The 14,504-nt window shown below is 53.8% G+C and overlaps 1 protein-coding gene across 5 annotated transcripts in view; it reads right to left on the bottom strand.

Annotated features, from left to right (window-relative positions):
- The window catches only part of GRK5 (G protein-coupled receptor kinase 5), a 253,499-nt gene that overhangs the window by 131,243 nt on the left and 107,752 nt on the right, over positions 1-14,504 (bottom strand). For all 5 annotated transcript variants that reach the window (XR_012094061.1, XR_012094062.1, XR_012094063.1 and 2 more), the window contains exon 2: positions 1,903-1,998. Coding sequence is in view for 1 of the 5 variants with exons in the window: in XM_007964246.3 (XP_007962437.3) it covers positions 1,903-1,998 (96 nt within the window). In the remaining 4 variants the exon portion in view is untranslated. The remainder of the gene's footprint in view (positions 1-1,902; positions 1,999-14,504) is intronic.

The following is a 14,504-nucleotide window of genomic DNA, read 5'->3' as shown; positions in this document are numbered from 1 at the left end:
GAATGGCTTTCTGGGCAGCCAGCACACCCAGGATGAAAATGACAGAGAAGGCTCGGCTCACCAAAGAGGGGGTACTCGCTGGGCACACATGGGTGAGTTGTCACCATGGCAACTAAGGTCTCCTCCCCAGTCCCACCCCAGGCCCTGTTCTCTCTGAGTCAAAATTAGCATGAAGAACAAAATGGACCCCCAGGAGGAAATGGCCAGTCACCGAGGGGTTCTCCCTGGCTCCCCTCTCTGAAGGCCCCCCATAAAGTCTCAGTGGTCAAATCCTCCCCAGTAAGCTCCAGCCCCAGGAACACAACTCCTCTTCTCTTCCACCTGACCCTGAGTGCCCCCAGCAGAAAAGCATCAAGGGTGCACATGACATCCATGGCACCGTCGTGTCTGTGGGAACTCCAGAAAGCATGCCAGCGTGCAGAGGAGCGTGGGCCCCTGGTCTCCTGAGGAGGGCACCAGCTAAGCCCTTTACACACACGGTCTCATCTGACCCACTCCACCACCCAGTGACTGGGTTCACAGTCAGTGTTACAGCTGAGGAAACAGGCTCAGCAGAGTAAATTAACTTGCCATGTGGCCAGTAGAGAGGGCAGGATCTGAACCCATGTCTGCCTGGACCCGGAGCGCCCGATCCCTCAGGCCAGCCCCACTCTCGGCTGGAGAACACCGTGGGGATTCTGATGTGCCTGGGGTTTTAGGGATGGAAGGTGGGTCTTGAGGATGTTTCCTGACCCTCCAGGATCCCGCCTTGCTTTACCTGCTCATGTCTGCCTTTGTGGGGCGGGGCACAGATGGCTTCCTATCACCTATCAACGTGGAGTGTGGACTGAGTGGCCCGGGGCCAGGACGGAGCAAGCCTGGGGGTGGCAGGTAAGTCCCCCTGGCCCTGGAAACTGGTGGGGCCAGGCCGTGAAGAGGCCATTTAGAAAAGCTGAATAAATGGCTACATGTGGCCTCAAATTCCAGGGCAGGCACGGGGCAGCTCACCCCAGGCCCTGGGCAGAAGTCCCCAGAAAAGGTGGGCCTATGGAGTTCTGGGCGGCGCGACCCCATGCCCAGCCTTCAGTGGGCTTGAGTCTTCTTAAACGTGTTCAGCACGTCCATGACCTCTGACAGTAATAAGCGGATGGGGAGCCCTCACGCGGTGACAGGGAAGGACCCACCCAGGGCACAGAGGGAAGAAGGGCCGGGACCCCAAACACTCTGGAGTAGGGCCTCACAACATGCCTGCCCCCTGGGCGCTGTCGCCCAGGCACCCAGGCCTCCTCAGCACAGCTGTGTCCTGAGTGGGACCAGGCACAGACCCACTTGGTTGGCTGCTCTTAGAGGTGCCTGGTGTGTGTGTGCTGGATACAGGGGCCTAAGCTGTGGCTCCTCAGGAGCACTGGCATCCCCAGCAGGTGGAAAGGGGAGCCCCACCTCACCCCGCTCTCAGCTCCCAAAGCCTAGGCTGCCTCCTGAGGGCAGGACCCACAGGCTCCAGGAAGAAAGGGGAGATGTTACAAGAGGGGGCTCTGTGCTGGGCCTGGCCCACCTCCACCGCCCTCCCACCAGCTGTGTGACTTTGGGCCAGTTATAGAACCACTCTGTGCCTCAGTTTCCCCATCTGAAAGGCAAAGTGAAATATTAAATAATAGCACCTGCCTCAAAGCATAACTGGGAGGAGGTCACTCTGCCCGGCACATGCCATATATTCAGTGAATACTGGTTGGCTGTTTATGTCGATTAGCAAAGAGGTCAGCCTGGAGCCCCTACATGGAAGCACGATGCTGCGCCCACTGATTGGCATTTGCCTCCCTGCACAGACGGCCTGGCAGCTCACCCGTTTGCCTCAATGCACAGATGGCATGGCGGTTCACCTGCTCCTCGCTCCCCCCATGGCTCCCAGGCAGGACAGCTTACCTATGGTCCTTCGGAGGTCTTCACACTGGCTAATGTGAGGGAACTTCAGGATTTCCTTCCACTTCTTGCTTTTCCCTTTGCGCTTTCCTCCGCCCCCTGTAGAGATGGGGAAAAAGATTCCGGACTGAGGCTCCAGAGCCTGCGGGGCCCCCACAGTGAGCCTGCCCACCAGCCTCCTGGGCTGAAAGACAAGGACGGCTGTAGGTCAAGCCAGTGACATACCCCCAGCCCAAGACATACACATACACACACACCACACTCCCCAACACACACACTCTTCCTCCCAGGTGGGCTCTGAGCCTCAGTCTCCCATACAGTCCTGCCCGACCCCGATCCCCCAGCACTGAGGCCCGGGGCTCCCCTGCACCCCACCCACACCAGGCATCCCCCACTGCCGTTCCCCCATACCAGACCACAGCCTTCCCATAGCAGGGGCCAAGCCTGCCATGTCTGAACATCCCCTTTAGCTTGGGACATCCCTGTGGGGCAGAGGCACAGGCAGGTGCCCATGGCCCCTCATGGCCCTCATTTTGTCCTCTCGCTTTCTGTGGAGAGTCTCCTTCCCCAGCTGGAGGGCGGATGTTGGGGGAAAAGGACTTCCGTGTCCACTTGTCAAGTACCCTCTTCTTCTCCCTCCTCACAAACCCCAGAGTCTCCGAGGCTAGAAGGAAGGAGGGACTCCTGAGGGTCCCTGCCTGACGTCCTCCCCAGTGCACACAAATACTGAGCACGTGCACGTGATGAACATGCACACACAAGCATGTAATGCACACACACAATGAACGTGCACTAGTAATGAACACATGTAATGCACAGATATGTGTAACGTGCAGAACCACATGAGGCGCACACAGGTGTTCCATCATCCTCGCACTCCTGGTCCAAGGGATGGTGGACAGGTGTCAGGATGCACAGGTGCAAACAGCGATGGGGCCCACCAGCGTCTGGGCCTTGGACCTGGAGGCACTGCTGTGCCATGTGGCTGGAAGGCTCCCGGGGACCGAGGTGCTGTCACCCACCCTCCACCCTTACAGTGGCCCTTAGCCACCATCTGTCTGTGACTCACCACAGGTCATGGAGACCTTTGTGCCCCTTGGTTATCAGGATTTTATGTAGCTCATCTGCTTGTTCCAGGTGGGTATGCAGCCCCTCTACTCTCTCACCCTCCCAGGAATCGGTTGGGCAGGACAAGGCCCCATCTGCACACCAGCAAACCCAGGGGAGCCCAGTGGCACTCAGCTCCAGCCCTCCCTGGGCCAGCCCAACCCATCCTCCACCTTGCTCTGGCCCTGTGGCTGTCCCCTGCTGCCCAGGCAAGCCTGGACAAGAACCCACCATCTCTGAGTCCTTGTCGGTGAACTGGAGACAGTAAGGCCTTCCTCCCAAAGCTGAAAGGAGGGATAACAAGGCAGCGCGTGTTTAAAAGTAGGCACAGAACTGGGGCTTCTTAACTGTCATCCAAGCTATCCTGGAAAGCTAAGGTCATGGCCCTGATGAGCCAGTGCACCTGCCTCTGAGAATGGGACCAGAACTCCGCTCCTGGTGGCCAGGAAGCAGGAGAGGGTGCTAATGGGGAGGAGTCCATCTCTTTCTTCTCCTCTTATCGCATCTTCAACCCAACTCCCTCCTCTCCAACCAGCCCCAGCGTGCTCCTCTCAAATCTCCACAGATGGCCAAGGTCTCACACTCCGAGGGACAGAAGGAATGCATATTGGGCACCTGCCGTGGTAAGGCTCCATCTGTACATGACCTTGTTTAATCCTCAGAATGACTCTTTGAGGAAGAAATCACTGGACCTGCTGGTGGCTCGACCCACAACACACTCACTCTTTCCACCAACGGGGGCCACACACATAAGTGCCCACACATTTCATGCACACATAAACATACACGTGCATACTGCTCAGCCCTGTACTGGCCCTGCCCGGGGCCAAGCCCCTCACCTGCAGGCTTCACCCTTACTCTACAAGGCAGGAACTTTTTTTTTTTCTTTTTTTTGAGACAGAGTCTCAGTCTGTCACCCAGGATGGAGTGCAGTGGTGTGATCTCGATTCACTGCAACCTCTGCCTCCCGGGTTCATGCGATTCTCCTGTCTCAGCCTCCCGAGTAGCTGGGAAGACAGATATGCACCACCACGCCCAGCTAATTTTTCATATTTTCAGTAGAGACAGGGTTTTACCATGCTGGCCAGGTTGGTCTCAAACTCCTGACCTCAAGTGATCCGCCCGCCCTGGCCCTCCAAAGTGCTGGGATTATAGGCATGAGCCACTGCGTCCGGCCGGAACTATTATATACCCAGTTGACAGATAAGGAAATTGAGGCATGGGGGAAAGGTCGCAAGTCACCGAAGGCCCCGTGGCTCATAAATGGCAGAGCCAAGATCCCAGCCTGAGCAGAATCCAGACCCTGGGCTCTTGCTCTTGCTGTTCTGTCTGTAAACCACCATTTCTGGGTGCCCCGAATACAAGAGAAATTCTCAGAGGATCAAAGAGAAAGCTGGTGTCAGACTTCAGGAGTGACGCGGCAGCCATAACGGGAGCAGAAGCAAGGATCTAGTTGGGGCCGCAGCCTGTGAGCTCCCAGAAAAGCGGCAGGCTGGACCAGAGGCCCGCAGGGTCACCAGTGTGTCCCTTAGATGGCTTGTTTGCTTGCTTGTTCACTGAACCGGTTGCCAACATTGAAAAATTAGGAGATTCCCAGATGAGGACACAAAGGCCTAAGAATGATATAATGGATGCTAGGGACTTGGGGGAAGGGTGGGAGGGAGGTGAGGGATAAAAGACTACACACTAGCTACAGTGTACACAGTTCAGGTGACGGGTGCACCAAAATCTCAGAAATCACCACTAAAGAACATTCCATGCAACCAAACACCACCTATTCCCCCCAAAATATTGCAATAAATAAAAATGAGGAGATTTCACGTCGAAATCCAGATCTTGGACATCTCTCGCACAGCCAGGCACCCCACATGGCAAGAATCAGCCAGAGCTGGGCAGCAGCTGCCTGGGGGACAGCACATGTGGCCTCCAGACAAGTCAATCCTCATCCAGCCACAGCTCTCATTCAGGCGGCCTAGAGGTTCTATGCATGCCCAGACAAGGGCCACCTTCTCAAGAAATCAGCCTAAACCCTAGCTCAGCAGAGTCAGACATTCCCATCCCAGCAGCTGTGAGGCCTGGGAGGGTCGTTAGAACTCGACAGGTCTATCCCCTGCTCCTCATTCCCCTCACACACTACTGATTCTCAGACCTGCAGGCATGAAGCACCATTTTTTGCATGCGGCAAAATATGCATAACATAAAATGTACCAGTTTAACCATTATTTAGGTGAATGAGTCAGCGGCATTAAGGACATTCCCATTGCTGTGGAGCCATCACCACCTTCCATCTCCAGGACTTTTTCATCATCCCAAACTGAAACTCTGAACCCATTAAACATTAACTCCCATTCCTTCCTTCCTCCCAGCCCCTGGCAACCTTCCTCCTACGCTCCATGTCTATGATTGTGACTACTCTAGATACTTCGCATAAGGGAATCCTACAATTCATGTTCTTTTGTGTCTGTTCTTTCACTTAGCGTAATGTCCTCAAGCTTCGCCCATGTTGCAGCACGTGTCAGAACTTCACTCGTTTTGAAGGTTGCATAATATTCTGTTGTACAGATATACAACCTTTTGCTTATCGTTCATTTGGGGATAGACATGTGGGCTGTTTCTACCTTTTAGCTATTACGAATAACGCTGCTATGGATATTTGCATACAAGTATCTGTTCGAGTCCCTGCTTTCCATTCTTTTGGGTATATACTCAGGAGGGAAATTGCTGGATTATATGGTATATATGTTTAAGTTTTTGGGGGAACTGATGAAGCACTCTTGACAATACAGATTGCTAGGCTGTACCCCAATCCTCTGTGACTGGACCCCAGGAATGTGACTTCTTACAAGGATCCCCGAGTGATTCTCAGGCAGCCAGTCTATGGAAACCAGGAGTCTATTTTATACACGCATACTTATAGATTTATTCATTAAGAAAGTTAACATAGGTTCACTGATTCGTTCAACCAATATGTGTTGAGCACCGATTAAGCGGCGAGCCCTCTGCAGGTGCCGGACGCAGTGTCGCTAGCAGGGAAGATAGACATCAAAGGCATTACTTCAGTGGTTCCCAACCCCAGCGATGGCCTCCCAGGGAACATTTGGCAATGTCTGGAGACATTTTTAATTGTCACCACTGGGTGGAGAGGTGCTCCTGGCAGCTGGTGGGTACAGGCCAAGGATGTGGTTAAACATTGTGCTGTGCACAGGACAGCCCCCTGGAACAAAGAATGGTTGGCTCTAAAATGTCAAGGGTTGGGGCCAGGTGTGGTAGCTCATGCCTGTAATCCCAGCACTTTGGGAAGCCAAGATGGGAGGATCTGTTTAAGCCCAGGAGTTCAGACCGGCCTAGGCAACATAGCAAGACTCCGTCTCTACTAAAAATAATAAAATAAGTAGCTGGGCATGGTGGTGCACAAGATTGCTTGGATCCAGAAGTTCGAGGCTGCAGTGAGCTATGATCATGCCACGGCACTCTAGCCTGGGTACTTTCAAAAGAAAAAGTAAGTCAAGGGTAGGGATGTGGAAAAATGCTGCTTTACTTAATGACCATTTTGACCAACATTTAGGGAAAGAACAGGGGTTGGAGGAGATCTGTTAGTGATGGGGCAGCTGTGGTGGGGGTGGAGGCAGTGGGAAAGGTGAGCCACTTGGAGGCAGCTCCAAGCCAAGGGTGCAGACTCTCCAGCTACTGCCTGGGCTCACTTTCCTCCTCAATCCTATTTCCTCAGCTTCCAGAATACGGCAGGGAGACTGTGGTGGGCAGGATAACGCCCTCAGGGATGCCCTAATCCCTAAAACCTGTGAGTACATTAGGTTCCATGACAAGTGAGCATTAAGTTTGTGGATGAAATTATGGATAATAATAGGGACATTATCCTGGATTATCCAGGTGGGCCCACTGTCACCAAAAGGGTCCTAAAATGTGGAAGAGGAAGGAAGAGCAGCCATTGTCAGAGTGATGCAATGTGACAAAGACTCACCAGCCATTGCTGGCTTGGAAGACGGGAAGGGGCCGTGAGCCAAGGCATGCAGGCCAGGAAGGATTCTTCCCGGAGCCCCCAGAGGGAACACAGCCCTGCTGATGCCCTAACTCACTGAGACTGTGTCTGACTTCCAATCTCTGAAACGGTAAGATACTAAATATGCGATGTTTTAAACCACTTAGTTTGTAGCAATTTGTTATAGCAGCAACAGGAAGTTAATACAAGGATGTTCTCAGCAGGGGATCCCCCTAAATGACAGCAGGCACCCAGAATGGCCTCTCACCTCACATCTGGCTTCCAGTTCCTCTAAAAGTCCCATGAAATAAATCCAACCTTCCATAACTCAGATGGGCTGGGAGAAGGTTTCACTTCTTAACAAACAAGACCTGCCTCAGAGAGGGCACCAAGTCTAGACAAATGTTTGGCTCTCAAGCTGCTGCAGCGTTGTGAAGCTGCATATTTGATAACTGAAGTACTGGCACTGTTTATTATTTCATAGGACTTGATTGTTTCTCTGTATCCCGAGAGGGGGCAGGGCCCAGTCATGCTACTGCAAAAATTCCTCCTGTGTCCTGGTCCTATGGCCCCAGCTGCCCTAGGCCCACCTCCCTGCTGGGGAGGGGTGTTAGGCCTACAAGCAGCTGGGGCCATCACCTCCCACCTCCCCTGTGCTCAGGTCCCAGCAGCAGGAATGACCAGTTCCCAGGCCTGACCACCCACAGGCTCAGCCCGTTCTCCTTGGCCCGGTTCAGGGCCTCGGTAATCGTCTTTCTAAGCTTTATTTCCCTCCCTGCCTCTGCTCTCAGGGCCTTTACACTCACTGTTCCCTCTGCCAGAAGCATCTTCTTCCTACCTTTCTGAATGTTTCTCACCCACATTTCCAGTCTTAGCCTGAATTTTGCCTTCCTGGAGGTCTTCTCTGACCTTGGTTGTGAAGCAGGCCCAGTCTCCACGTGCCGTGGAAGTGTGTGGGAAGCACTGGTCGGTCAGTCTGTCTGTCTCTCTCTGTTGAACACGCACATCAGCTTACAGATCCGTTTATCCATTCTCTCAATGCATGTGGCACACTTTCATGGACTCATTCAACCTCTACGTGCAGAGTGACTGCTGGACTCCCAGCCCCAGCCCACAACTCTCATCACCACCTGAAATCTTCCCACTTATTTGTTTCCTTGCCCGTCATCAGTCTCCCCTGCGCTGATAGCGGACCCGTGGTGTCACGGACCTGGGTTTCTTTGTTTTCTGTCACCTTCTCCTTGGTCCACTGTAGATGCCCAAACTGTATCTGCTGAGTCATGCTTTAGGTCTGGCCACCTGGCAGCCCCTCCAAACCCTGTATGCATCATCGTTTCCCCCCCACTCTGACCCTGCAGGTGTGGCTTTCTCTGCCAAGAAGGCTTGTTCTTCAAGCTCCAGCTCTAGTGTCCCTTCTCGTGCTGCCCTGAAGAGGCAGAGCCCCTTGTCTGGACCACAGCCCTCTCCCAGCTCAGGTCAGACCTGCTCCTGGGAAGGAGGGGGGTGTGCAGCTAACACTTGCTTAATTACAAGCTTCCATTAAGTTACTTGGCTGACCGGGGAAAGGCATGAGTGCTTGCAGGAAGAAATGACAACCTCCCTCCTCCCTCCCTGCCAGCCCTCTGGGCTGAGCACTGACCTCTGGGCACTGTACATTCGGCCCTCATTCAGGAGGTACTGACCCTATTCACAGATGAGAAAGCTGAGGCTCAGGGAGAGGAATTAATGGAGTCAGGGAATAAGCCACACACCCAGGCAGGAGCAAGATCTTCTGCTGGCGCTGGCTCGCCGCTATTTCCTGTCCCGAGGAGCCTCGGGCTTTATTTGCTTTCCCAAAGGATCCTCTGCTGTTCAGGGTTTACCTTCCAGCTACCAGTAACGAGTCAGGGAAGAGGCCGTGGTTCCTGACCTCATCCAGCTCATCCCATGCATCAGAGAGCAAAGATGAGCAAGACAGCTGGGGTTGTAGCCAGGCAGGTAGGGGAGGCTGCATGGAGAAGGGTGACCCCGCCAGGCAAGGGAAAATGGCAGTGACCGAGGCCCAGGGCCAATTGGGGGGGCTCCCACTCTGGGGAAGGCACCAGAGGACCAAGGTGGCCTTGCGTAGGAAGGAGTCCAAGACAAAACCTGGAGAAAGGCAGACAACAGCAAGGTGGGGTGTTCCCTGACTCATGGCTGCCACTGGCCCTTTAGAGGGGACAGATTCTAGGGAGGGCATTGCTTGTCCAATCCCACTCTCACTCCTGCTTTCTCCAGCCCCGGGGGCTCCCTCAGCTGCTAGCTGCCAGCAATGTCCTCCAGCAGGTGCCCTCCTGCCAGGCTGGGGAAGTGTGTTAAGGGGGAGGTAAGGCAGAAGGAAGGAGAGTGGTTAACAAAGGGGTGGGGGCCCCACAGGAGGAGGGCATGTCCTAGCAGGGAATGGAGTGCCCGATGGAAGGCAGAAGCAAAGTAACAATAAAAAGCCACTGATCCTCAAGCATGGGCCAAGCACTCGTCTCAGTGAGTTATTGAGACACTAATGTGTTTCTTTCCCTCTTGTGGCTATCCCCAGGGAAGAATAAAAGTATCATTCCTCCCAAAAAACTGCCATGGGAGAACAGGCTGTCTCGGTGGGGGAAGAAACTGACTTGCTGTTATTCTTGTTGCCTTTGCTGTTTCTGAGAGTGGTGTTTGTGTTTTCAAGGCAGAGGCTGAAATCAGCTGGCGTGGAGAACGGAAGGGAGAAGCTGAGGCTGGAGGAGGTGCGGTGCTTCTGGGGAGGGCAGTGGGACCACCTGAGCTCCAGGAAGGCATTGTCCCTGTGGCAGTGTCAGCCCAGTGGGATGTGGCTGGGGTGCAGCGATGATGGGTTCCAAGCAGTGAGGGGCCTCCAGCCCCCAGAGCCCTATAACTACCTGGCACTGTGGAGTGGAACTGCCAGCCCAGCCCCTTCCTCCAAAGGACACTGGCAAAACCAGCAATAGTGGTGATCTGGACAGGCTAAGGTCTAACTTACTGGGCTCCTTTAAGCCCAACGGCTTCACATACCATCCTTGGGAGGGATGGAATAGACCTTTGCAAAACAATTGACCCTGGACGGCTTTGTGTGGTCTTTGCTGTACTCCCAGAGTCAGGGAATTTGTACCAGTAACACATCATCTAGTTCAATTCCCACACCACCCCTGTGAGGTAGGTCCTAGTACTGAACCCGTTTGACAGATTCGGAAACAGAGTCCCAGAAAGGAAAGAACCTTGCCTCAATCAGGCAGTGCGTATCATAACCTGAACCAGGGTTCAGCTGTTCTGATTCTTAGTCTAATGTTCTTTTCCTCCCTGGTGACAAATGTGCGATTGATCAGAGAAAGGTTCCACGAGGGAAACTAAGGAAGGTTCTATGCATTTGTTGGAAGGAGCTTCCTTCTTGCCCTTAAGTCAGTGGTTCTCGGTGGTCCTTGGACCAGCAGCATCAGCATCGCTGGGAGCCAGTTAGAAATGCAGCTTCCTGGGCCCACCCTGGACCTATGGAATCAGACACTGGGCAGCATGGGTGACTTAATGAGCTCTGCAGGTGATTCTGGTGCACTCTCACTTTGAGAACCACTGCTGTAAGTCAAGAGAAAGTCCCTGAAATCAGTGAGAAAAAGGATGACGGGACCACTCTTTCTAGGAATTTCTTCCTCTCTGACTTGTTATTTCTGCCCTGTCTACCTCTTCTAAAAAGGACCTGAAGACACACACACAGGCTTGGAAAAGTTGACTGAAAAATATTCCTCCCAGCTCCAGAATGCGGTGATCCTGGGCTCTGACTCTGCAAGGTCGCTGCGTCCTGCCTGACTTGAGTCAAGCATTCTTCTCACAGCAGGATGCCTGGCAGCCGTAAAGCCGTTAACAAGGCCACTCACAGGGGCAGGAGGACAAACCATATGAGGCCCCTCCTACACCAGAAAGCCTAAGCGAGATTGCAGGGAGAGCACCGCTCAGTTGCGGCCTTGAGGGGTCTGGGCCAATAAGATGGCCTCAGGGGCCACTGCCCCCCACTCTCCCCCAGGCCCTGATCATCTCCCTGTGAAGTTGGGCAGAAGTCATCTCAAGTCTCACACCTATTTTGTGTGCGCGCACACACACACACACACACCCTGTCTACTGAATGCCTCTTTGCCTTCTGTTGACCCTTGGACCTTTATTGTTTACAGATCCCAGAGAAGAGAAAGTCATCCCTGGGGATGGGAAGGCAAGATCCACAGTGAACCTGCCGTGCTTTCTGGACCCTGAGTAAGTGGGGGCGTGTTTTCCCATAGGCCACACCCCTCTGGGGCAGACTCCTGGCATACCCACAGATCAGGACATACTCACATCTTTGCACAGGCCCCAACTGGTCATAGTATAATAAAGAATCTGACTGGCCTTTGTCCCTGGCTCCTGAGAGGTGACCTCTAAGTCCTTGGAATTTTCTGAGTAACAGGAGTGTCTTTTTCATTCATGGTAGGCCCCTGAAGCCATATCTCAGTTTATGCTAACAAGATGACTCATGGCGGGGCTGGCCATGCCAGAGAGACCAGTCATGGGATTAGAAGGTTGAGGCTTTGAGCCACGTGATATCACCCAGACTTCCAGAGAGACAGGGGGCCAGAGATTGGGTTCAACCATGTGCCCAGGGATTCCATCAATCATGCCTACATAACGATGTTCCAATAAAAACTCCAGACACTGAGGCCTGGGTGAGCTTCTTGGTTATCACACACCAAGCGTGCCAGGAGGCTCCAATAAAAACTCCAGACACCGAGGCCTGGGTGAGCTTCCTGGTAATCACACACCAATGTGCCAGGAGGTGGCACATCCATGGCAGCTTCACATCTGGGACCCTCAGACCTTGCCCTGGGCACCTCTCCCTGTCACTGGTTTGGGTATCTTTTTGCAATAATAAAACTGTAATTGTCAGCATAGCGCTGCACTGGGGTCTGTGAGGGAGTCTAGCAAATTATCCAACCTGAGAGCTTCAGGGGAATCCCTAAATCTGTTGCCATGGTCAGAAATGCCAGTGGCCTGGGGACTCCCCAACCGTGTGGCAGGTGCCTGGAGTGAGGGTGATCTTGTGGAGACTGTGCTCTTCATTTGCGATGTCTGCACTAATCCTGGGTAGTTAGAACTGCAGCTGTTGAGGCTGCTATGTCTTCAGAACCCTTCAGCCTAGCTCACTACCCATCTCCCGGAATCCTGATTCTAAAGGCTCAAGGAGCAAATCTGATTGGCCAACTCATCTTTTCTCTCCAGGCCACATGTCATGGGTCACTCTAGAGTTTGAAACAATTCGATGGGTCTGGTCCTCGGATGGAGAGGGCAGGGTAACATGGCACAGCCACCCCGGCTCTCAGCTCAGAGCAGAAACCCCTGGGTTAGGGCCAGGCATAACCAGAGGCAGCAGGAATGGGGCCTCAGAAACTACCACCCCTATTTCCAGAATAGTTTGGGAGCACTGCTGGTTAAAGGCACAAGCACACGGGGTAGTGAGGGGCACAGGCTACAGAGACCCCAGGACTTCCCAGCAGAAACTGGCTTGTGGTTCAGAAAAGTCAGCATTATGCTATTACAGGGGGCCACATTTGTTAGAAACTCAAACTATGTCATGAATCGGGTCTTTCGACTATGAATTTGGAGGGGGAAGAAGGAAAGCCCTGAAAACTGGAGAAGCTGCTCTCAACTGAATCAGTCTGGGGGGGTCTCAGGTGTCGCAGTGACTGCATGCGGAAGGATCACTCCACTGCGTTCCCAGCCACAAAAGGCCGATGACTCATCTGCAGTCGAGTGGAAAGCAGTGTCACAATTCCGCCTGCGTTGTCTGCGGGACTAAAGACTCCATCCAGTTCTTTTCTACCCAGGTGGGCTTTCAGGACTTAGCTCCCAGTGTGCTGCCAGCAGGGCTGGATTTCCAGAAAATGTCACGGTGGGGAGGTTGTGGGTGTTCTCAGAGTCAGATCTGGCCTTGGCAAAGTGGAGGCGGCCAGTTGTTCTGATGAGAAGGGGTTACCCCTGTGTCTACTGCCTTCTGTTCCTCCCTCCCCTCCACTGATACTTATTTTCCATCCACCTGGGCTCTGCCACCTTTGCCACCCCCAGAGTGACACCACCAGCTGAAACTGATGAGGTGGACATGTGGCTTCTCACTGATTCTAAGTCTCTTTTCATCCAGCCCCGAACAAGGCGAGATCCCAATTACAGGGCCTGATCAGGGCTGCGTCACCAAGTGACTCAAGCCTTTTCAGAAGCAACATGACTCCAGCCAAGTGTATCTGAGGTGACCTCAGCCTATAGGGGACTTTCTCCAACCCAGTGCACTTGGCAACCACTGTGAAAGGGAGACAGGCCCCTGGTTTCGGGTGGGGGTGGGAGAAAGCACCATCCCTCTAGCCTCAGTTTCGTCATCTGAGATCCAGGACAGGGTGCAGAGCCCCTCTGTCAAGAGTTTGCTTTAAGATCCCCACAGGTGAGACACATGATGAGGAGCCCACTGAGTGGGCCAGGCAGGGAAGGGGTGGAGTGGGGCAGATATAGGCCAAGGGTCTCGTTCTGTCTCCACGGCTCTCACCTTCTAAGAATAGCCAGCCCCTGGCTGAGTCCCTGACTCAGTGCACCTCCTCTACACAGCCTTTCTGCACACTCTCCAGAATCAGGGGGAATCCAGCCTCGATCCTCATCCTGCCCTCAGTTCCTCCATTACTGCATTGCCCCAAAGTGCTGGAGCTGGGAGGTCAAGGTCTAGTGGCGTCAGGAGGAGACTGCTCCCCGTAACTATCCCCTGACTAAGAGGTTTAGAAGAAAACAACATGAAGGGCTGCCAAAACACTTGTGACCCAGAATCTCTCGAGATGGGGCTTGTGCAGTGCCTCTGGATGGCATCGGTCCACTGTTCCCTGGGGCAGGAAGCATCAGGAGCTTTTAGGCGCCATGGTCCTGCTGCCTTCGAGTGTGTCCAGCACTTTCCCAGCTGAGCATAGGACCCCAGATGGCAGGCAAGAGAGGGAAGTGGGGTGGTCTGGGGGACACAGAGCCTTTCCCTGTCCAAGGGTGCATTCCACGGCTGGCACCACCAGCTTCACCACTTGGTGGGGACTGGCTCTTTTCACATGAGGAGAATCACTTCAGAGACCTAAGGAATGGGTCGAGTTGTGTAGGATCCAGCCCCAGGTTCTATTCATAGGGCTGACACTCTGATGTGGGCACAGCCAGGCCAGGGAGCAACTGCCAGAACTGTCAGGCCAGGAGGCGGCGAGAGTGGCTGGAACCCTTTCCGGGCCTGCTGGCCGCCTGCCGCTCAGTCAGGGGCTTGCTGTGCTCAAGGATTCCACCCAAAGCGGGGGCAAAAGGCACGGGCAGATGGGAACCGGGGCATCATACACCCCAGCCTCCTTCCCAGTGGCTCTGTCCTCTACAGGAGCGGACATGGGGAGCAAAGACACAGTTCTCCTGACCCCAGAAAGTTCCCTGTGCCGCAGTTCTCAGCTAAGAGTGTCTGAAATGTCTTGGC

This window comes from Chlorocebus sabaeus, chromosome 9, assembly GCF_047675955.1.
Source record: "Chlorocebus sabaeus isolate Y175 chromosome 9, mChlSab1.0.hap1, whole genome shotgun sequence".
Taxonomy (NCBI): Eukaryota; Metazoa; Chordata; class Mammalia; order Primates; family Cercopithecidae; genus Chlorocebus; species Chlorocebus sabaeus.
The sequence above is the reverse complement of the archived record's forward strand: the minus strand, read 5'-3'. Positions and strand labels throughout refer to the sequence as shown.